Below are 22,992 nucleotides of genomic sequence, written 5' to 3' on the forward strand. Positions count from 1 at the left end.
CGGCACCTGCCAGCCACGTCTGGCCGCGGGCGGGCGGGGGACGGCGGCGCATCGGTCCCTCCTGCCTCCCGGCCGACCAGCGCGCCAGGACTTCCGCCCGGTGGCCGCCGGGGAGCGGCCACATCGGCCCGCGCGCGGCGAGCCGGAGTGGTGACGCCGCCTGTGCCATCACGGCCTGTGCAGTGGGACGGCGAACGCTTGATCCACGGTGATGCGGAGCGCGCTAGTTAAGCGGCGTTTTGTGTCTCGCGTCTCCAAGTGCCGCTTTCACGTGTCAGGCCGATGCGATGCATACTAGTTAGCGATGGGTAGGAATTTTATTAGAACATATATATCAAGTACGGATATCTTAACCAAGGGGACGGTGCCAATACAGCTCGAGGCTTCGGCACGCGGGTAGGGATGTTTGGCTTACCTGGCAGGTTCAGTGGTTTCGTTGTCTCCGTGCCGCGGGCTCGGTACCCAGACTGACGAACTCACATGGAATGCATCTATAGTCAGCGATAATTATGTCCGTTCCCTGTTGAAGGTGGTCGCCTGCTGTCCTGTTGTCATGTTGGGACGGTGCTGAGGTCCCACTAGGGGTTGTATCGCTGTTCCACGTATCCCGGTGCGTCGAGAGGAGGGGTGTAGCTGGTTGGTTCTCTTGGTCTAGTCAGGCAGACTGTGTATCCTGCGCACCCGGGCGCTCGTGACGTCCGTTGCCAGTCTGGCGGGGAGTGGGCCGCGTTTTGCCGCAGGCAGCTGTGTTGGGTTGATTTTTGCCGTTATACAGGTGGTTTTAAGACCGAGCCATTCCGAGATGTTGGCTGTTAGTGTTCTGCGACGGAACCCGGTGTAAATGTGGTCACGTTCCCAATATACGGCAGTTCTGTGCAGGTCACACGCACATTACCCTGTCCCTGAGCACGTGCTTCCCAGACAAGTCTTTAATGCGGTCGCTCGATGACATGCATATTTTCTATGTCATTCAGATGTGACATTGTTGTCATCACGTGTTGCGGTCACCGTATCTGCGTGTCAAGAGCTCTTCTAACATTGTCCGGACCGGTCCCTCTCTGCGGTCGCTGTAGAGCTGTATTTGGGATGCTTCCAGGAAAAACACATCGCAAGTTTCTCCAACCTACTGGTCTGCCTGTATCTTTCATTGGTGCTTTGCGACGCATTCAGCTACTGCTGCTTTGCAGCGTCGCCTGCCTCTCACTCGAGTGGGACACGAAAACAAAGCTGAACGAAGTTGTCGTCTCGCCAGTAGTGTTGCCCACAGCCTTGGTCTTGCCGTTAATCTAGCCCAGAAGACGGTCGAATAATACGATCTCTTTTGTCCGGCTACATTCCCGAGTTGACATGGACCAATCTCAGCCGCATCGAGATACTACGCAGGCTGAACTTGGCGGCATATATTTCTGTATCGGACTACATATGCAAATGTGTGTAAAAATCAGAAGGAATCTCAAAACACTTCCACGATCCATCACAATATTACTAGGAAAAAGCTCATGATAATAATTTGGGCTTAGGCGTACGCCGACAACCGAGGTCATTTTGCACACATGTCTGATATGCAAGGAGAGCCGGCGTCGGGCGTCCTCGCTGGCGTTGGACGGGCCGGCGTGGCAGCGCCGCCCAGCCTTCCCCTCCGCCGGCTGGTCAGTCGGGCCCCGCGAACAGCCGGGCGATGTCCTCGGCCAGCAGCGCCAGACTCATCCCCTCCACGTTGGCGATGATCGCGACAGTGACACCGCGCGGCCGGCCGGCCTCGCCGGGGTCGCCGGCCGCCGCCGGCCGCACCCAGCAGCACCGAGCTGCAGGCCGGTCGCAGCGCCCGTGTGCCAGGCGACCAGCGCGCTGTTCGGGGCCGGCGCCCAGCTCCGCCCGGCGGGGCGCACCCGCCAGTCCGCGCGCGTATTTGCGGGCATGAGTCTGCCGCCGCCGCCGGCGGCGGCGGCGGCGGCGGCACGGTCCACAGCCAGCGCGCGGTGGCCGGCCTCAGGTAGCCGGCCGGCGAGGCCGTCTCGTCAGCCTGCCAGCTGTACAGCACGGTGTCGGCGAAGCGACACAGGTCGGCAGGCGTCGAGAGCAGACCGCCGCCCGCCCACTTCCACGAGTTGTCCACGTGCGGAGCGTTCTGCAGCCGCCCGCCGCTGCCATGCACGTAGTACCTGCGCCGCCAGGCAGAGACGACCAGTGTCAGTGGTGGTGTTGCACTTGCCCATTAAGTGTCCCATTCCGAGTATACCGCACGTCCAGTACGTCTACGGAGTCCGTCCGTCTCCTTATTTCGGGTCTGTCTGATTATTCCACTGTTCTGCCGCCATCTGACAGCGGAGGAACCGAAGTGATAAGTGATAAAACAAACAGCATGAAACTTCAGACGACACCGAAGGACGAGTTAATATTGAGAAAGGCTAAACGGTCGTCCACAGCAATCTCTAACAGATGCGTAATTGCGTGCAGCGCCGCTGAGAACCCCAACTAACGAGCAGCCCACCGCCTGTGAAGACAGGACGGCATCACAACCCTGGGGCCGCCCAAGCTCCGGGGACGCTGGGGCAACTGATGCACGCCGTCGCGGCCGGCTGGACCCTGGCGCCGACCCTGGGGCCGCCCAAGCTCAGGGGACGCTGGGGCAAAACTGATGCACGCCGTCGCGGCCGGCTGGGTCCTGGCGCTGACCCTGGGGCCGCCCGAGCTCCGGGGACGCTGGGGGCAACTGATGCACGGCCGTCGCGGCCGGCTGGACCCTGGCGCCGACCCTGGAGCCGCCCAAGCTCCACGGGACGCTGGGGCGACTGATGCACGCCGTCGCAGCCGGCTGGGTCCTGGCGCCGGCCGGGCGCGCTGACCCTGGAACCGCGCCTGACCGGCTGGAGCCGCTCACCTGGCGCGGTGCCGCACGATCGGCGCGTTCTCGTCCAGAAAGGTGTCGCGTAAGTCCAGTGCGTGAAACATCTGCTTCAGCAGCGTGGAGAACTTCGTTTGGGTGGCCGCCTCCAGGACGGCGCTGACCAGAGTGAAGCCGTGTGTCGAGTAGTGGTAGTCACTGCCTGTCGACACGACACGACAGGTCACGCTTTCGCTGGGTACGGACGCCTACGGAGTTCGCATGAACTTGAGCTTCTCCAAGTTCGTATGGTAGATGTATCTTAATCAGCCCCCTTCATAAGAGTTCATCAGCAGCAGCAGTCCTCATAGGAGTAAATCATCAGCAGAATTAATGGCATTAAGTGTACCTACCAATGGCAACAAACAAATCCAACTCAAGGGTTAGGACATTCTATTAGTATGATACACTTACTTTACAGCCTACTGCTCAAGGCAAGCCTGGTACCAGGCATAACGTAAACAGGGACATATGAAAATTGTCATACCAGTTACATACAAACAGGCTGAAAATAAGTGATAGGAGTATCAACAAAGTGGCAGCCATTCAAAGTAAAACGCCTCAAACTTTAACCATCTAGTACGAATGCTAGACGGCCCAATGCAGCAGCGATCTCAGTTGTTGAATACGAGTAAGCTGCCATGTGGAAGGACGCAGCATCACCGCACTTAGCCGGCCGGCTTGTTCGGAGCGCTCGGTAATGACATGTTACACGTCGGTGGTGCCGGCAGCGCGAGCAAAACAAGGAAAACATCCACGAACCTGGCTTGTGAACAAGTTCATCATCCTTGAATACACTCAGGGCATCACCAACAGAATCATACTTGGTTTGGGTTCGGAATTCCCTGAACTGAAAATCGGATCTGTCAATTTCTCGCTGATCACTAGATTTCTTGACCTTGTCGTTCATTTTCTTTAAGGCCATTCTTTCACCAGCAGGCACAGTCATGGCATTGTCTTTTTCCCCGCCTTCTCTTTTGTTCACTCTCTCATTTTTTGCTATTTCTTCAACAGGCCCATCCGATTTATTCGCTTCATCTTCCGAAAGTATCACATGCGCCAGCTTGTTTTTTCGCACCTTCTCTGCTTTCTTCTTAATCTCTTCCACCTCATGTTTTTGGCAGTAATGCCTGATTCCTCCTCTGTGCGTCACCAACTGATCAATAGTCATGTCCACCTGAAAAAAAGATATTCAGTGATAAATCCAGCAGGCAGAACCATACCGCACGCTTGCAAGAACACCACTGAGAGGACGGCGCCAGTCGCTTCATGCATTCATGGGAACACCCACGACGATTAACAGCAATATTTTTCCGGCCCTTCACCCGGGGCGCAGTAAACTTACAAAACGTTAGGGGAGTCAAAACTCGTTGATAATTGGCCTTTTTATCGGCTGTCGGATTTTTCTCTGTAGGAGAAGGGGCATAGGTACACGACAGGCCATGCCAAAGTTCGCGGATATCTGCCCTCACTCCGCCCCTCACCCTTGATGTCGCTGTTAAGTCAGAACTGTGGCCAGTAAACTTCCTGTAGCGGAAAATGACCCCAGATCTTTGATCATCTGCCCCACCCGTCAAGGCATTATGTTCCACTTTTAAGCATCTCTCACCGCAATAACACCGGACTTCCCTAGCACGGAGCACAACACCGGAATCCCCCAGCACAGGGCACAACACCGAACTTCCCTAGCCCAGAACACAACACCGGAATCTCCCAGCACAGAGCACAACACCGGAATCCCCCAGCACAGAGCACAACACCGGACTTCCACGGCACAGGGCGCAACACCGGATTTTCCCAGCACAGAGCACAACACCAGACTTCCACAGCACAGGGCACAACACCGGACTTCCACAGCACAGGGCACAACACCGAACTGCCACAGCACAGGGCACAACACCGAACTGCCACAGCACAGGGCGCAACACCGGACTTCCACAGCACAGGGCGCAACACCGGACTTCCACAGCACAGGGCACAACACCGAACTGCCACAGCACAGGGCACAACACCGAACTGCCACAGCACAGGGCACAACACCGGACTTCCACAGCACGGGGCGCAACACCGGACTTCCACAGCACAGGGTACAAATTCATGGCATGTGTTATTATGTACGTAATTAAATCCTAACAGCTAAAAGTTCCAGACAGATGTATAAAAATAAAACAATCGAGTACATGCGATGCTCTCTTACAACACACAAGAAATCGAGCACACCTGCGGCGCACTCACCTCAAGGTTTCATTTTTTAGCTGTATTCCCCCCTCTCTCCCCCCTCACACATCTGTGTATACCGTTACATATATGTTTAATACAATCGGATTCGTAATGAAGTAGTGGAAAGGTGAAACAACAGTCTATATAAGAAACCACCGTTTACAGGTGGAAAGCTGTGCATACAAGTGAATGACATCTCACCGTGAGTGGTTGGCACGACCTCAGGATAGCGTAGATGGGAAGTACTAGCATTAAGCCCAAGCCAGTTCGATCTTCCCTCGAGACCCCAGCGTGTCCAACGGGAAGCTCGGTCAATGGCTCCAAACCAGCCAATGGTTTCACTGTTGAGCCATCGCTAGAAATGGACATGGACGGACTTCAGTTCGGCATTTCCTGGCATGGAGCGTCGAAGGCGTGGTGTTGCATCATGAATAAACTGATGCCGGTGGGGCACAAGCTCCTTCATGGTACGGAACCTGTGCTGGGACCGAATGTGGGACCGCCAGCCACCAGGCGCTCTAGACAATTCGTACTAATCAAATCACATGTTCCACTGCACCTTTCACATGATCATGGGCTGAACGCCGGGTTGACTAAGCCATCTGCCGACAAAAGAAGGAAATATTGCAACGTTGCCACCTAGCGACAGGAGTCGAAAAAATATCACCGTAGGTGACATCTAGCGGCAGGATGTAATTTATTTCTGATGTGTGACCGCTGGATATTATGAGCATTGGGTGCTATGAGTTTGAATATTGCGAGCTTGGGTATTATGAACGCCGCCGATGGGCACGGATTTGGACGCATTTGGGATGTTAGGGGCGCTGGATGCTGCGATGTTGCATGATATTAACAGTGGACGCTGCGATCTTGGACGTTTTGGCGGCTCCTTTTCTTTCTACGCTTTTGCTCGGGACGTGTCATCAAAACCTTTCGGGTTTGCCGCTTGTGTTTCGAGCAGCCCTGTGCTAAGCGCTACCTATTACCACGCACTGGCTGACAACGTGAGAGGCTGACTGACTGGCATGCACGTGATGTTCGAACAATGTTTCTTGAAATTTGACATGCATGGTCTTTGTCCACCCTTGTAGAACCCTTCTGTCTTAAAACTGCTACGGTGAACTGTAAAGCTGCAATGCATTGCGGACTATTTGTGTTGTCCCGATCAAGGTTTGATTTCGTGACAAACCTGCTCACATTCGCAGACTGGTATAACACATAATGGAGTTGGAATGGAAGTCTTCAGTTACTAAGCATACCAGCATTTCATGGAAATTCCTGCCTTTCCCTGGTCCAGTATTACGTTTTTGACCATATTAATTGCGGGGCCAGTAAGCATTGGGGGGGGGGGGGCAAATCAGCAAGGGGTATTAGCCCCCAAAGGCATGACACTAGGCTCCCTCAGTACGGGATATTGCACCCAGAAAGCCGACTCCTACAGCCTAGGACACGACACCCCCACCACCCACAGCGCAAGGCCACGGCATCCCACCAGACTCATAGCGCAATGCACGGCATCCCACCGACTTGCAGCGCAAGGCGCGGCATCCCACCACAGACTCACAGCGCAAGGCGCGACATCCCACCGGACTCGCAGCGCAAGGCGCGGCATCCCACCACAGACTCACAGCGCAAGGCGCGACATCTCACCGGACTCGCAGCGCAAGGCGCGGCATCCCACCACAGACTCACAGCGCAAGGCGCGACATCCCACCGGACTCGCACAGAGCAGGGCACAGCTCTCCGCACTGGAGCCGCTGGCTCGCCCACGTCTCGAGGGCGTCAGCCCACCTGCTCGCCGTCGAAGGCGCGGCGCGGGTATGCGGGCAGGTAGCGCTGGATCGGGGCGTGCACATCCAGCTGCCCTTGGTCCACGGCCCGACCCACTAGCAGCGTCGTCAGGCTCTTGCTGATGCTGGCGATACGGAGTACGTGGCGCGGCGACATCGGCATCATGTTCTCCACGTCCGCGTAACCGAAGCCTGGCGGCACACGGACAACCGGCTGTGACAGCTGTCTCGGTAATATAACTCATGGTCACAGCAAACATGGTGGCGGCGGCGCGGACTGTTACATGAACTGACGTCATGGGAAAGGGTCAGTGGCATTGGTCAGATGGCATAACTCGGACAACAACATGAACAGCGACACCTGTGGTCGAGTTACCGCTGTCATAACAGGGACAACCGTCATTGGCAGTGGTCTGGTAATCGAACTCTTGAGGCCACAGCGACAATGATGGCACTGGTACAGTAATCCAACTCTGACATCACGGGGGCACTGGTATATTTTTCAGGAAGGGTCCAGCGATAGGTGAATTCCAGACAGGGTCCACTGACGGACGAATTTCAGTCAGGGTTCAGCGATGGACGTATTGCAGGCGGATCCAAATGATAGATACATTCCAGTCAGACAGCTTGTGGTGATTCGCGCGTAAATCGACTCGAGTCACTTGTGACAAACCCACCACCGCTGATGCGTAGCCAGGCAGTGAAGCTGTGGTTAGACATTTGTCGCATCACACTCCAAATTCACGAGGAATAGCTGGAATGCATGCTTTTAGAGCGGGTAGTGACAATCTGAGCCCGCTGTTTGGCGGCAGGTTCAGTAGTTCAGTAGTGAGCCGCGCCGCTGCCCTGTTGAACGCACCTTCCACCCAGAGCGGGCGTCCATTCTTGTGAACCGCCAGGCTGATGCCGGGCGCGCCGTATTCTTGCTGGCACCTCAAAATCATTTCTCGGGCATAGCCTTTGATATTCTGAAAACATGTCCGTCATATCTCAACTTTGCAGATATATTAAGATATAATATGATGCATCAGCCTCACCTATGCAGAACAGCAGGACCCTGAAAAATAGGCCCCAGCCATGTAAAAGATGCTGAACCCCTTCATTAGCTAGAGATTCTCCTTTAAGGGTTTATGGCTGTTTGATTACAAACACCTTCCAACAACTGATGACTTAACTTCCCCATGGAAGACCTGGGTCATGTGCGTGCGTGCGTGCGTGCGTGCGTGCGTGCGTGCGCGCGTGCGTGCGTGCGTGCGTGCGTGCGTGCGTGCGTGCGTGCGTGCGTGTGTGCGTGCGTGCACGACTCAACCCTAATCTGACGATGTAGCCTTGGGTCCTCTTGAATTTTGTTCTGGAAAACTATGCCCCTGAATGCATGCTTTTTCTATTTAAATCCCTTTTTCAAATTCATGTCAGTTATGATTCACAGTCAGGCGCCCAACTGCATATGTGTGCTGTAGAGTATGCCTTTCCAAAGAATTCTCCGCAATAAGCTGCTGTATTTTATACTTAATAATAATGTTGTTTATAACATGCAATTAAGCTGCATCACCAACCACCAAACAAGAGTAAGAGAACCAATCAATCATATCACCCATGATCCGGTTCAATGTAGCTTGATAGCTATGTAGCCATGTAGCATTGACTAGTATTCGATATAATCTAAGAGATGCAGAACCAAAACCGCTTTTCTGATCACCCCACTTTAGAATTACATTCAGTAGTGTCGTGATGTAAAGTCGTGTTCAAGCCTAATGGGGAGGGGGGGGGGGGGTTAAGCCCATGAGCCCCCCTCCCCTGAATGTACAATGGTCTACAGAGCACTATGAAGCATCCTTGGCTACTGCCTTGACATACCATGCTTAGTTCTTGGAACAACAGGCAGAGGTTACACATGCTCAGCCAGACCAGTGACCTGATCACAGGCAGAGGCTACACATGCTCAGCCTGACCAGTGACCTCATCATACATATCACAGATCACACCCACTGACAGGCATGACAGATAGGTCAATGCATTATTTGGTGAGCCGAATGTTGTATGGTGCCATTGTATGTTGTCATAACACACCTACTCCCAAAAACACAAAGGTAACTTAGTCATTCATTTTATCTGTTGACCTGGTGTGACTGTTGCAATGCTAGTTTCAATACAGCTCCATGACACCACTCCGACCGCAGATTTATGTGAGCTGATGCAGATTTATGTGAACCTCTCCCCATCGAGCTCCGGCACATGTAATCTTAGAGATAGCGGAGAACATATGAGGCCCAACGTCAGCAGATGACAAAAATGCACATCCAGCTGTGCTTAACCAGCATTCTCTCAGTGTACCTCTAAGTCAACGTCGGCGGCAACTGGAAGCCGCGCATCCCGTTCGTGGGAGACGCCCGTCTCGCCACCCGGTGTTCTTGCCGCGACCACGGCCGTCGTCGCTCCAACGACAGCCGCGCCCATCTGCCACCACTTGGAAAACATTCTGTAACAAACGTCACATCATAAAGAAACAGCAGGACATTTGTTTAAAAACAGCACAAATCCTTATCACATGTTAACATGTGCCACTCCTTTCAAGTGTTTCCCTGCTCGACCATGCTCTGCATAGGCAGCATTTGGTTCTGTGTTACAGGCTTCATGGCCCATACAAATCACAAACATACAGTGGTGTTACCCCACATCCCAAGTGTGGGAGGAGCAAAGAGACCAGGGTGCTGTTTAACACACAACACTCCTACCATTGCCCCAAAGGGCCGCTGGTCCTCCATGTCCATTATCCTGCCAAAGTGAACACCCATTGGAGCCAGTCAATGGCTGTGATTGGCATGGTTACACAGTAGTGACCCATTGGAGCCAGTCAATGGCTGTGATTGGCATAGTTACACAGAAGTGACAACAGCTGGATTACATAGGCTTCCCGCCAGTGGCTAGCCTTCAGTGTTTATGCGAGGATTTTCACCCGCTGCGGGCAGCACTTGCATAGCCGCTCTGCAGCTGGTTTTGCCCGCGATGGGAACTAAATGCAGGCTCAGCTGCACATAATACCAGTGACCAGCTGATGGGAGGGGGCCTGACATTAGGCGGCAGTGTTGACCGTCACGTTAGATGGCAGTGCTGACTGTCAGTATTGGCTGCCGGCTGCTCCAGTACCAGCGGTGGAGCAGTGGGGGAACTCTAAATCAGGTGTTCCAAATGCTGCATCTGGATGGTGTGCATGTGAAATGAAAAGCTCACTGCATTCTACCACAAACCCAATATGAGACATGGAGCCCAGCTATTTGGGGCACTCCATAGTGGCCCCTCTGGAGTAGGTTCTGGGGGAATGGGCCAGAGGGCAGGGCTCTGTGGCTTTCAGGGGGGTAATCCTTCAAGTGTTTTAAATAAGCTGCATGCCAAATCTTGACACTGGTAATTCATGTCTTGTCACTGCATCCTGACCAGGGCATAATTGTAAAAGCTACCATCCATGTTTGTGATTCAAGTGCATTGACTAAATTTAAAGTTTGTGCAAAGTAACACAAGAATGCACAAGTGTGGTGAATGAATCTTTCCATTCCTGGTACATTGTGCTGGGGTTGCTCTGTGGCAAAAACTAAAACTCTTCCCAGATGCGTACCCACAGCATGTACAAGGCCAAGCAAGTGTGTGTCACAGTGAGCCAGGATCAATTGACAGGGCTGTTGGTGTAACTTGGTAATTGAGCAGTAATGGTTGGTGTGACATACCACAAAGTAAGAACATTATTCTTAACCTGTTACCTCCTCTGTGCTCTTTATTCTTCAGAAACTGCTTCTGACTTTTTTGTCTTGACCAACCTTATTTTTTGTTGTTACTAGCTTGCTTCTACTGATTTCACACTGTTTTTTTCCAGTTCCATGATGCTTTTCTTCAGAGGCATTTTCGTCTGGCTGAGAAGACACAAGTCTGTCAAGTCAACAAGTCAACAGCACTGGGCATGGGTTCCAGAATACATATTGCTAAGCTTGTTGATCGCAAAAGGCTTTAAGAAGGCAGTTGGCAAGTAGCCAACAAGGGTTGCAACTTGGGTCCCCTTATCCTAACTATCTTATGGCATTGTGAAACAATGGCTGGTCCAGGGTCTCACTGAAAAACATACATATCATGTAGAACATGTCTAGCTGGCAGACATTGTGGCAAAAGATTCAGTGTATGCACACAATCCATCTGAGCACTGAGCTTGGTGCACAGTCCAGCCAATTTCAGTGCAATGAGAGCTAATTTTTCAAGGAATATACTTTTGCCCAGGTACTGCTTGGTCAGCACAGAAGCTAGACATCTTACACAATAAATGCTTTTTCAGGCTGGTCATAAGGCTCAAAACCAGAAGCAGCTAGAATTTGCTGCCAGCATCTTCAGCATCAGCAGCATCATCTCCACTTTGAACTTTTCATTTAGCTTATATATATATATATATATATATATATATATATACATATATATTTCTACTAGCTCCAATACCAGTGATGGGGTGCTAAGCTAAAACACATGACACCGCAACACAACCACTCAGGCCAACGGCGCAATAACCACCAGACACCTTTCTCATCACGTTAACATTGAGCCTATAAGTATTAACGATTATCGTAAGGCCATTTACAGCCATTTAAATGCTCTAGCGAAGGATCAACGCCCACCCCGGCCTCTCCACAACCACACACCCACAAGCGTGAACCGTGAGGTCACAGCGCGCCCCCACTAGGGTTCCGAACTGTATCTCACTGCCAACTCCATGTAACAGCCCACGGTCTACCTGGATCCATCTGGATGCTTTTTCGCGTCATCCGGATGGCATGAATCTGGAATCAACCTGGCGCCAATGAGTGACGTAAGGAGAATACTAGGCCATGATTGGTGCTGACAAACACACTGGCAGCAAATCGAACGCGGCCAAGAACAGCATATTTATTCCTCGGCCGTCGGCGGCCCCGGTGACCGCCGACGGCGGCGGCCGGTCGGGCGTCGCCTCCGGGGGTCGGCCGCGGAGGCGCGCCTGGACGTGCGCATCAGTAACGCAATACACCACTCCATCTCCTCTCCAGCTTGCGAGTCCGTCGGTGTCCACCTCCCCCCCCCCTCCCCCCACCGTGCAGACCACACGGTCCACTCGCCGTATCGCTCAGGAGGACGGTCTTGCCTCTCACTGCGGCGGCGGTGGGAGATTACTCGCGCTTCAGTGGAGCGATCAACCGTCACCTCAGTTTCTTCAACATGTCTCTCGGCATTTTCAGACTCGTCATTTTCAAACTCAGAGTCATTTTCTGAGTCTCACATCCCTTGATTCCACGTCAGCGCTGGCCATCTGTCTGCGTCAGCTGTCACCTTCTCATCTGCCTCTGTCCCCTGGTCCCTGTCACCCTGGCTCGTCAGATGCGGCTGCCTTCTTCCCACAGGTTTCAACTGATCGAAATGACGTATGAAACAATGCCTAAAGTTGTCGATCTCTTGATGCGGTACGGGTTCCCTTGTCGGCAGCTGATCACTACAAAGGGGCCATCCCAACGGGGTTGAACCTTTCCTGGCGTTCCTGGCTTTTGTGGAATCTTCATAAACACCCGATCCCCCAGACGATAAGGGACCATGTTTGCCGTTTTTCTACTAGCATCCACTCTTTCCTGTGTTGTCTTCTGCTCCCGTCTGACTACCTCCTCGTGAGCTCTCATCAACGTTTTCACCAGGTTTCTGGCCTAAGACTGCTCTGTGCCGAAACGGCTTGAAGAACTTTCCTCCGTTCGAGCTATCTCAGGAATGCGTGGGTGGCGACCAATCTGGAGAAAAAAGGAGACCTACCAGTGGCGTTGTGTGGAGCTGACATATACTGGAATCTAACAACACCCAGACACTTGTCGCACCCGCATCCCGACTCCTGCACATTGCGACAGATCAGGTCACCGATTGTCTGGTTCGCCCTCTCCACGGCCCCATTCGACTGTGGATGAAATGCATTAACCTTGTTTGTCTATGCCCATCGCATGTGCCAATGCTTTTCACTATCTGAAAAGGCCTTCGAGGCAAAACTTACTGGCCTGTCGACCTCTGATTGGTCCCTCTGGGATGGAACACAGCCAAAATCAAAATCCGACGCATCTGTGCTAGCCTCAAATTCTTGCTGCATGTCTGGTAAATGTAAGAGCGTGAACGTGCCGAGGGCCTGTTTCAGTTCTTGAAAAGCATTTTTTCCGTTCATCCCACTGGAACTTGTTCTTTCCAGAGATTTTATGCAGCGGAGCCGCTACAACCTGGAGGTGTGGCACGAAATCATTGTAGTATTTGCAAAGCCCAAGAAATTGTTTTAACTGTTTGGTTGTCTGTAGTCGCAGCCAATTCTTGATAACCTCAACCTTTTCTGCATCTGGCTCGAGACCTGGGGATGACACAAAGTCACTAAGAAGCCTCATTCGCCGCCTGCAGGGCACCGCTTTCTTGCTCTTTACAGTAATACCAGCACACCTCAGTTTTTCCAACGGAGCTTGCAGCGGTTGCAGGTGCTCCTCTTCAGTTTTTCCACCGACAATGATATCATTGATATATGCAGTAAACCCGTTTCTTATCAAGCTCTGCAATACTTCTGCTATCAGGCGAGAAAAACATCCAGGCGCCCCCTTAGCCTCAAATGGCATCACCCGAAATTCCTATTTCCTGTCCTCTGTTGCAAATGCCGTTTTTCTCTGCAGTCTTCCGGGGCCACTGGGACCTGCCAATAAGCCGAGTTCAGGTCCAGCGTGGTAAACAGCCTGGCCCGGCCAAGCTATCCAGGCATTCCTTGACAGATGGTATGAAGCAGACCTCGTCCATCGTCTTGTTGTTAAACGCACGAAAGTCCGCCGCGAAACGAAAAGAACCATCTGACTCCTTAACCATCATAATAGGTGAAGACCAAGGATAATTGGAACGATGGGTAAGCCCACCGGCCTCCATGTCCGCGATTTGCCTCCGTAACTCTGGCCTCAAATGATATGGGGATCTTCTTGGCCTAACTGCAACAGGTGGCGACTCACCGGTGTTGATGCCGAGATGGACACGATGTGTTCGACCCAGCTCACCATCAGAATTTGCGAACACGTCCCGATATGTCACATAGACTTGAGTTTCCTGCGACTGACCTCAGTGACTCCCACTTCAGCCAAATCAACGTTTACCGGTCCGACCCGTTTAGGCCTGTCGCCCACTGGAGCCAGCGTCATGTCTTCAACCTTGCCAAGAACGGAATGGATATAGAGATTAATCAGATTAATTCGAGCCCACACGAGTCTTCACGTAAAATCAGGGTTGGAATATGTAACACCTAACTTGCAGCGCGCCAGTCCTTGATGTAAATCTGCCGTAAAACGTACACTTCGTTTATCAGTAATTGTATGACTTTTGTAAGGCTTACGGAGAACTGGGGTTAGGAGTGCCGGACTCATTATATTCGACACGAAGCTGTTCACTTGCAATGTGCATAGCTCTTGATGTAGCTTGGTGAGAAAAATGACGCACATTGCACCTTGTCCTTATACCATCGTTCAGTAATTTCGGAAATAGCACGAATCTTTATGGATAATTGGAGCTGCGAATTCTGATGGCACACGTAATAACTTGCTTCCGATGCGCACTGGTTTGATGAAGATTTGATAGAAAATAGCGTACGTTGCAACACCTTCTATATCACCTTTATTTATTTAGGAACTAACATGAGTCTTCACGAAAAACTCTACTCAGAAAGACTGACTCTGTGATTTAATACGTAGCTGTTGTATGCGAAGCGCTTAGTTCTAAATGTTGCTTAAGAACAGCCAACGCGCATTGAAGTTCATTCTATTTTAATTGCTTTACAAAGTACAACGCATTGAGGTCAGGAAGCCTGCTCGAAAGCCCAATGAGTCATCTGAGTAGGATAGCTTAATTGTTCATTTTATTTGCTTACAACTCGGCAAGTCTGCAATGAATCATTCGGAACACGATCGTTGTAGCAGTCTGCAGAATTTATCAGTGACGGGAACAGATTTTCTGATTACTGGGCTCTAACCTTACTGACTCCAGTACGCATTTTCAAGCACGCAGATTTGATTGCTTCGGACCGCACCTCACAGAGAAAGAGTTTAGTTCCATGCCCACGCATGTGGACAAGGTTTTATTCTTTTGCCCGGATTTCCGCTCCAATATTTTAGTAACTTCACTGACGAGCGTAGGATAGTATGTCAAACGCTGAATCAATGCAACGACTTAATTTTCTGCTTCTTTGCCGTGTGGCTGATTCAGCATGGCCTCCCGAGTCAATGGCTTGGCTCTGCTAAAATTTTGGAGATAGTTTCAACGCATCAGTCAGTCAAAGCCACGGAACGTCTTCCGGAAGCTCTCATTGTGAGTTATATGATTACCTCGGCTTCCTGGTTTGTTAATTACGACAGGGCAATCTGACAAGGGGATACCTTCAGGGGTGGCTTAGTTGAGATAATGAATGACGGTTACATTGCGCGTGACATTCAGCGACCGTTTAAGATCGTGCCCAGGACTGAGGGACAAACGTAATGAGATCGGAAAAATATCGGTGAACTTTACTTGAATGTGATTTTCTATGGCAAGCATAAGGGCCGGACGTAATCAACTCAGTTTTCCCGGATTCTTTGCATTTGAAAGCAATGTCAGACCAGCCCTCTCTGTATCATATCATGTCATGCATACAACCGTTTGCTTCGTGCACGCTCTTAATGATCAGACAATGGGGGACAATCGCCGTTAAACCATGATTACGTGGGAGATGCGGGAAGAAGTGAAAATCAGATCGGGTGAAGTTAGACCTAGCAGTTGTAATCCCTTCCAAAGTTTGGCTCAAGGTCATGTGCACGTTCAGCTGCTACATTTGTAGCTGCTACGATTGCAGAATGCCAACATTCATGGACAATTAGCAGATGGCCTTACATTAAGGAATTGGTTAGTGATGGGACACCAACGGAGACAAAACGATGTTAGCCTAAACGAGATATATAGAATGAGTGACAGTTGGAGCTCACTGGCTTCCTTAAGTGGCTTCACATATGGAGATCGGCATTATGTTTTCCTCGTTCTCTGTATAATTATGGTCCATTTTTACTTAGGTAAAAGCCAACTTCTCATGCTTAAATAAAGCCAATAAACCTCTAAAGTACTTGACCAATATTTGCATGTTTTTGTCGATTTTGGAGAGCTGAGTATTTGCACTATAAGAGATTAACTCAGGACAGATTTAAGCGACATTTAAACAGGCTATCTTGCCGATGACCACTATACCATATCGAGGAATCGAGACAACATCCCTAGAATCACGGAATCAGCACCCATTACGGTATCAGTGACGAAGGCGATAGCGCGCCGGATCCCAAGTTTAAGGGTCGTGCGTTCAAAATCAGGCCGGCCTGGAATTGTCGTACTTGTCTATTCGAGATCACATGTCGGTTGGACCACCCCACACACAACGGCGAACTCCCGCACGCAACGCCGACAGGGAGAGACTCCCCACGCGCCCGAGCAGCACCTCTTATACTCTTTCCAAGGCTCATACCCTGCAACACGATCTGCGCGCGACAGGCCGGCGCCACCGTGACGCACCGCCCCGAGCCGTGATTGTTCTCCCCACTCAGAATGAGTTCTCGCCCACTCCGCATTACATGCTGACACAATGACCCGGGCATGGTCCACCACTACAACGTTGTTCCACACAGATCTCCTGCACTCGTTACGAACAGCCTATTCACGCCATCGGTGTGATGCAGCATTCAATTCCTTAAATTTTCGCGCAGGTATTGCAGATATGACTTACCCTTTTAACATGACTCATAACGTGACATAAGATGGCGTGCCACACCACGCCGTGGGGGAGGGTGTTTTCATGTAAAATTACCCCGAAAAATTATGAGCTTTTTAGACGGAATATTGATCTGTCGCTAACCCACGTTACAACTTGGACTCGAATGCACTGTAACGATGACGAAAGTCGTTATGTGATGGTTAAATGGAGAGCAACGTTGACATACTATGACACAAATTATTAAACCGTCATATCCAGCTGGATCGGCCATTCCGGCTTTTCGATGACATGATTTGAATGGAATCACATTTTTTCCATGTCGTGAGGCTATCTGGGATAAGCCAAATATAAAATCTGGACGGACCTATAACAACCTAGCATGCGCGTGAGACCAAAGACGTCTAGTTGGGCAAGGCTCCTATGTCTATGATGTCTGCAGACACTGATAGTTTTTCTGATAAAAGAGGCTGGACTTTGGACGGTCCGGTCAGAGGAGCTCTCATTACACAGGAACGGTGCCCATAGGACTTCATGGAAGGTGCGACTCGGCAGTCATCACAGGTTTTCGTAAATACGCTTCCCAAAGATCCCGTGCTCGACGAAAATGGCAAAGATCCCCGCCAGAAAATCCTCGTGCGAAGGGCAGGCGCTCTTCAAGGGCAAGGACGCTACCTGGGACGCTGAGGACGAAAGTCGGAATTATTGACGGAAAGACCGCCAGGTTACACGTTTTTACCAATCGCCCGAATGAAACCCAAACGCCTCGCGTGAAAGAGCCTGACGTGTCGAGGCGAGGAGAAAGAAACATTGCGATGTGTGTGCAAGGTCCCTAAAACCACAAATTTGGCAGTATATTGGGCAACAACAATCCACCCCGACCGAGTGTGCCACACAGGACCAGTGGGGCAGAATTGTGGGGCCGAAGTTGATTAGGGATACGATGAATGAATGCAGCGTATGCTGATAGTGGGACGAATGCGTGGAATTGCATGAAAGTCGGTAAATTATAAAGACCAATGGGAGCAAAGCAGCTCCGTGGGGGAGGGATTGACGAATTATCACTGCATTTGAATCCTGTCATGCTGACACCGAAGACAGGGGGGGGGGGGGGGGGAGTAGACGAGACGCCCGGCTGGGTTTTCGTGACCCAAGTCGTGCCAGGCGGGTTAGCAGGAGAAAGACCACTTCACGGAATTGTCCCATTATTACTGTGTTCTTAGTCTCAATCTCACTCTCCATCCTGAGTAGTGAAGAATCTATGTGTCTCGCAAGGAATTGGCCTGTCTCACATTTATGTATAGTTCTGGAAGGAGCGCGAGCTGCAGCAAATTACTGAGTGCAGTTTTCTTTGCAAGATGGCCAGGTTAAATTGACATATGAGAACTACTAACTTTGAATGAAAGGGGCCCTAAAGAAGATTTTTTGAAACTGTTGCAACACATTGAAGAATGTTGCAAAAGTGGTCTGCAACCAAACAAAGCAGAGCAGCGTGCTAGGTTTACCCTCAGTATTTTTGCAAGGCACAGGAGCTTCTAAGGAATAATCTTGGAAAATCTTGCAAAAGGTTGCAAAATGCTGCAAGTACGGTTTACAGTCTAACAATACCATTCAATACAGCATAACTACCTTTAGTGGTCTTCCAAGGCACAACAGCCCTTGCAAGAGGATGTCTGGAAAACTCTACAGAACATTTGCAGAATGTTGCAAGGCCCGTTTACAGAAAAACGAAACATGACAGGTCGTCTGGTTCACCTCCATTCTTCTGGCAAGGTCTGGAGAGCCGCAAGGAAGCAATTGATGCAAAATTAAATTGTAAAATTGCAAAAGCGCTCCATCCCACGCAGCGTGCACCCCGTTGCAATGCCTCAGCATCTTCACAGACATACTTTCCCTCAAAATGACAGCATCCACCGCGATCTGGAGACAACTAACGCGCTTTATATATATATATATATGCATACGTATAACACCTAGTTTTCCAAGGCTGCGTACAGGCAGATGGTTTCCCGTGAAAATAGCAGGGATAAAAATCTTAGAGCTGAATGGCCCAAATCTCATATTTTTCTCATGGAGGAGGCCCAAATCTCATGTTTCTCATGGAGGAGGCCCAAATCTCATATTTTCTCATGGAGGAGCCCCAAATTCCATAGAGGCATACAATGCTTCGTGACCAACCCCCCAACGAAATTCTGGATCCGCCACCAATTCCAAATGCCAACGTCTCAGACAAGGACAAACTACCGACTACTACTGTACCGGCCGGTCACCACCTCCCCCCCCCCCTCCTTCTTCCCGCACGTTCAGAATGAAAGGACCATGTCTGGAAGGGAGGGGTCTTTCCGCAGTCGTTGAGAGACTTGGAGCAGGTACGCCAGGTAGTGTTCAGATCATCCGTCTTCAGTGACAGTTCAGCGGACCCCATCTCTGGCCTGGTCGGATCTGAGACAACGCCGCACCACCGGTCCACACTGTCTTCAACGGCTCATTGGTTAAAGCGCCATATACGCTTAACATATTTTTATCAGGCATCCCTTGGGCCAATAGTATAGTAAGCCATACTACTACTTGAAAACAGAAGCGTCATTTCATGCCACATGACGAAAGTAGTTGGCCACGACAGAAGCGTCATTTTGATGGGCATTGAAGGTCGGAGCCTCGTCAGGGGGAGACGCCGTCTTGTGGGTCCTGCCGTAACCCCCTTCCCGCTTGCGGCAGAACCGATGCTATCGGTTCAATGACTCGGTTCCTCGCTGGCCTCACAAGATCAGTGCATGATATCTCAAATCACTGTTGGACCTCCCAGGTGTGATGTTGTCCCCGCGAGCGTTGTTGCTTTTGGTGTGGTTGTGCGGGGTATGCACCCTCGCCCTCGCTGTGTTCCGAGCTCTGCATCGGACTGGGTGCCGGGGGGGTGTCGCGTGACTGCGGGTCTCCCGATTCGCTGGGGGTCAAGGGTCGGCCGCTGAGGCCGCGGCAGGGACCCGACGCTCGCAGGTGCCAGTTGGTCTTTCGACGAGTGCAGGCGAATACACACTACGTTCTCTTACAAGCTATTTCGGCCATCACGCCCGGAACCGCCGCGGTCAGTGACGATGCTGTGACAATGGCTGCCGCGTACGACGCATATACCAGCCGACGGCTGCTGCCTGGTGAGTCGCCTGACCTGCTCCTGGCGGACCTACGGCGTCTCGCGGCTCTGTGCGATGGGGTTCCGGAAAACGTGCTCACGTGCGCTTTTGCCGCCGGCCTGCCCGACGAGGTGCGGAGGACTGTCCGCGCTGGCTCCTCGGCGGAGGCTTTGACTCTGGCAAGCATCCTGGTGCGGGCCCAGGCAGTGCTGAGCAACGAACGTGCCGGTGCGGCAGCGGCAGCGGCTGAAGCGCAGGAAGAAATGGGAACCCGGCAGGCGCGACCGGCAAGGCGACCCGTCCGGAGGTGCTGGACCTGTGGACAGGCAGGTCACCCGGCAGCGGCGTGCCCAAACGGGCAGGGGGCTGCGTTAGCGCCAGCGCAGTCCCTCGAGCAGTAGCGCGCACTTTGCCAGTCGTGGCGCTGCTGGCGGACCAGCGCCCCCGGCGTGCCCTGCTCGACACGGGATGTACGGACACCCTGGTTCACGTGAGCTGCTGCCGCACGTGGCGCCCGTGCGCGGCCAAGATGCGAGCGGTGAACGATGGAGTGTTGCAGTGCGTGGGCACCGCCCAGGTGACGTTCGACTACAGAGGCAAGCGAGTAATGCTCGCGGCGCTGATGGTCTCGGATCGTCCATTGGGGTTGGACGTGCTGATCGGCATGTCCTGCTTCACCGCGTTGGGAGGCATCAGCGTTCGGTCCCCGACTGACGTGCAGCTGGGTGCGGCAACGCAGGAGGCGCCGGAGTCGGCAAGTGACGAGCCGGCATGCGGCGCGGCGGCGCCGGGTAGCAGTACGCGAAGCTCACAAGCGTTGGAAGCGGCGGATTTCACGGCTCGGTTCAACGGCGCTCACTGGAGTGTGACGTGGAAGTGAGCGCACGGACGTGGTCCCGAACGTCTGCGGAACATCGTTAGTACGCTGTGTCGGCTGAACCACGAGAGGCCTACGAGCGCGAGTTGGCTGAGTGGGTGGCGAACGGATGGCTCCGGCCCTATGACGAGCATGAGAACGGGCCCGCTCGGGGCTTGATTCCCTTGATGGCAGTTCAACAGCCGCACAAGGGAAGGGCCAGGCCGGTGTTGGACTACCGCGAACTCAACCGCCATGTGACCGCGCACACTGCGGATGCCGACGTGTGCGCCGAGCAGTTGCGCCGCTGACGCCAGCATGGTGCCCGGTTGGCCGTGGTCGGCCCGCGAAAAGCGCACTTGCAGCTACGCCTGGAGCGCCGGATGTGGCCGTATCGGACGGTGCAGGTCAAGGGCCGCATCTACAGACCCACGCAGCTCGGATTCGGCCTCAATGGGGCGCCGTTGTTTATGAAGGCCGTTGTTCAGGCGGTGCTGCGCGAGAACGAGACGATCAGCCGGGGAGTGCTCGCCTATGTGGACGACCTGCTCGTCGACGAAGACGTGGTCAGTGCCGACATGGTGGTGGGGCACTTTGCGAGGTACGGGCTGGCCTGCAAGCCGCCGGAGCGTGTCGCGGACGGAGCGCGAATGCTCGGCCTTCGTGTCGAGGCTCTGGATGATGAGCTGCAGTGGTGTTGAGACAATGAGGTGCCTCCACCGCCGATGAGACAATGAGGTGCCTCCACCGCCGACCGAGCTCACCCGGCGTGCAGTGTTTGCCTGGTGTGGGCAGTTTATGGCGCACCTCCCCGTGGCGGGGTGATTGCGGCCAGCAGCTGCCTGGCTGAAGAGGCGAGTGAACGGCTCGACGATCGGGTGGGACGACCCGGTGACGGATGATGCGTTGCGCGCGCATATCCAGGAAGTCACAACGCGGGTGAGGGCAGCTGACCCTGCTCGTGGGCCGTGGCGAATGGTCGGCGGGGAGCTCGTGGTGTGGACTGATGCGAGCGCCATCGCGAATGGGGTAGTCCTGGAAGATGCGGAGGACGGCGTTCTCGAGGAAGCCGTGTGGTTCCGGGCAGAGTCCAAGGCGGCGGACCTCATCAACATAGCCCAATTGGACGCGGCGATGAGTGGCGTGAACATGGCTTTGGCATGGGGCGTTAAGCGCTTCAGCTCACGCACGGACTCGGCCACAGTGTTCAAGTGGTTGAGTGACGCCTTGAGCGGACGCTCTCGTCTCAAAACAAAGGCGCAGGGGGAGATGCTGATCAGACGCAGGATTGGCCTCATGTGACAGTTGGTCGACGAGTTCCAGCTCTCGGTGACCGTCCAGCTGGTGCGGTCACAAGACAATCCTGCCGACGCGCTCACCCGAGTTTCCCAGGCCTGGCTGCGAGCAGAGCCTCGTCTGGGGAACTTCAGCCGCAGCAGCCGCCGCGCCAAAATGTTTCACGACACCCCCGCGAGATGCGACTTCGGTCTCCGCAACTATCGGGCCGGAAGCAGTCGCGGTGCCCCCGGCAGACCAAGAAGCCGCCCAAGAGCTCACGGCAAGCGACGTTCGTGCCCGGATTAAGAGCATACACGAACGGACGAGGCACCAGGGGATCCGCCGGTCCCTGTGGTACGCCAAACGGGACCTCGGCAGACACGTCGCACGGGCCGACGTGAGAGCCGTCGTCAGCCAGTGCGATGTGTGCCGTTCGATTGACCCGGTGCCGACCCGCTGGCGGTCCGGCTCACTCGGCGCCCCGACAACATGGACCCGACTCGCGATCGACGTGACCCATTGCCAAGGCCGCCTCTTCCTCACGATCTTAGACTGCGGTCCGTCCCGGTACAGCACTTGGAGCGCACTGCGACGGTCTGACGCGGCAGAAGTGGCGGATCATCTGCATCGAGTGTTCCTGGAGCGCGGCGCGCCGGATGAGCTTCTGCTGGGCAATGCCATTGAATTCCGGAGCCGGCGAATGACTGCATTCGCCGCGAAGTGGGGGGTTCGGTTGCGGTCTCGCGCGGCGCACGAGGCCGGCGGCAACGGAATCGTGGAGCGCCCCCACCGAACTATAAAGGTGATGGTCGCCCGTCAACGGTGCTCCGTCAGTGAAGCGGTGCATCGGTACAATGCGACTCCGCGGGACAGTGCTAACTCGCTGAGCGCGCTGATGGCGCAGGTATTCCGCGCAGCCGGTGCCGACCTGCCGACTGGCCAGCGCGCTGCCGAGCCCGCACCGCCGCTGATGCAGGAACCCGTCTCATCGTCGTTTTGCTTCGGCGATGCGGTGTGGATGCGGCGCCGGGGGCCCGCCACGCGGTGTACCGATG

The 22,992-nt window shown here is 53.2% G+C and overlaps 1 protein-coding gene and 1 pseudogene across 1 annotated transcript; one reads left to right on the forward strand and one right to left on the reverse strand.

Moving 5' to 3' along the window:
- Positions 1 to 651: 651 nt before the first annotated feature.
- Positions 652 to 10,753, reverse strand: LOC119111132 (serine beta-lactamase-like protein LACTB, mitochondrial). The gene is made up of 8 exons (XM_037234962.1): positions 10,643 to 10,753; positions 9,229 to 9,373; positions 7,754 to 7,862; positions 6,896 to 7,086; positions 3,647 to 4,061; positions 2,882 to 3,047; positions 1,968 to 2,162; positions 652 to 709 (listed from the first exon to the last, which is right to left on the reverse strand). Exons 2-8 carry the CDS (start codon positions 9,370 to 9,372, stop codon positions 652 to 654), a joined length of 1,278 nt encoding a protein of 425 aa, XP_037090857.1. The 5' UTR covers position 9,373; positions 10,643 to 10,753.
- Positions 10,754 to 20,332: 9,579 nt separating this feature from the next.
- Positions 20,333 to 22,992, forward strand: part of LOC119111133 (isocitrate dehydrogenase [NAD] subunit gamma, mitochondrial-like) — a 21,796-nt pseudogene continuing 19,136 nt past the window's right edge.

The sequence above is a fragment of the Pollicipes pollicipes genome, unplaced genomic scaffold (assembly GCF_011947565.3).
Source record: "Pollicipes pollicipes isolate AB1234 unplaced genomic scaffold, Ppol_2.1 Scaffold_7261;HRSCAF=8764_pilon_pilon_pilon, whole genome shotgun sequence".
In the NCBI taxonomy this organism is placed as follows: Eukaryota; Metazoa; Arthropoda; class Thecostraca; order Pollicipedomorpha; family Pollicipedidae; genus Pollicipes; species Pollicipes pollicipes.

Coding starts and splice junctions, on each gene's coding strand:
- LOC119111132 (XM_037234962.1), bottom strand. CDS start 9,372: ATGTTTTCCAAGTGGTGGCAGATGGGCGCGGCTGTCGTTGGAGCGACG. Junction 2,163..2,881: donor ATCGTGCGGCACCGCGCCAG/GTGAGCGGCTCC, acceptor CTGGCGGCGCAG/GTACTACGTGCATGGCAGCG. Junction 710..1,967: donor CCGGCCACCGCGCGCTGGCT/GTGGACCGTGCC, acceptor ACTCCCCGCCAG/ACTGGCAACGGACGTCACGA.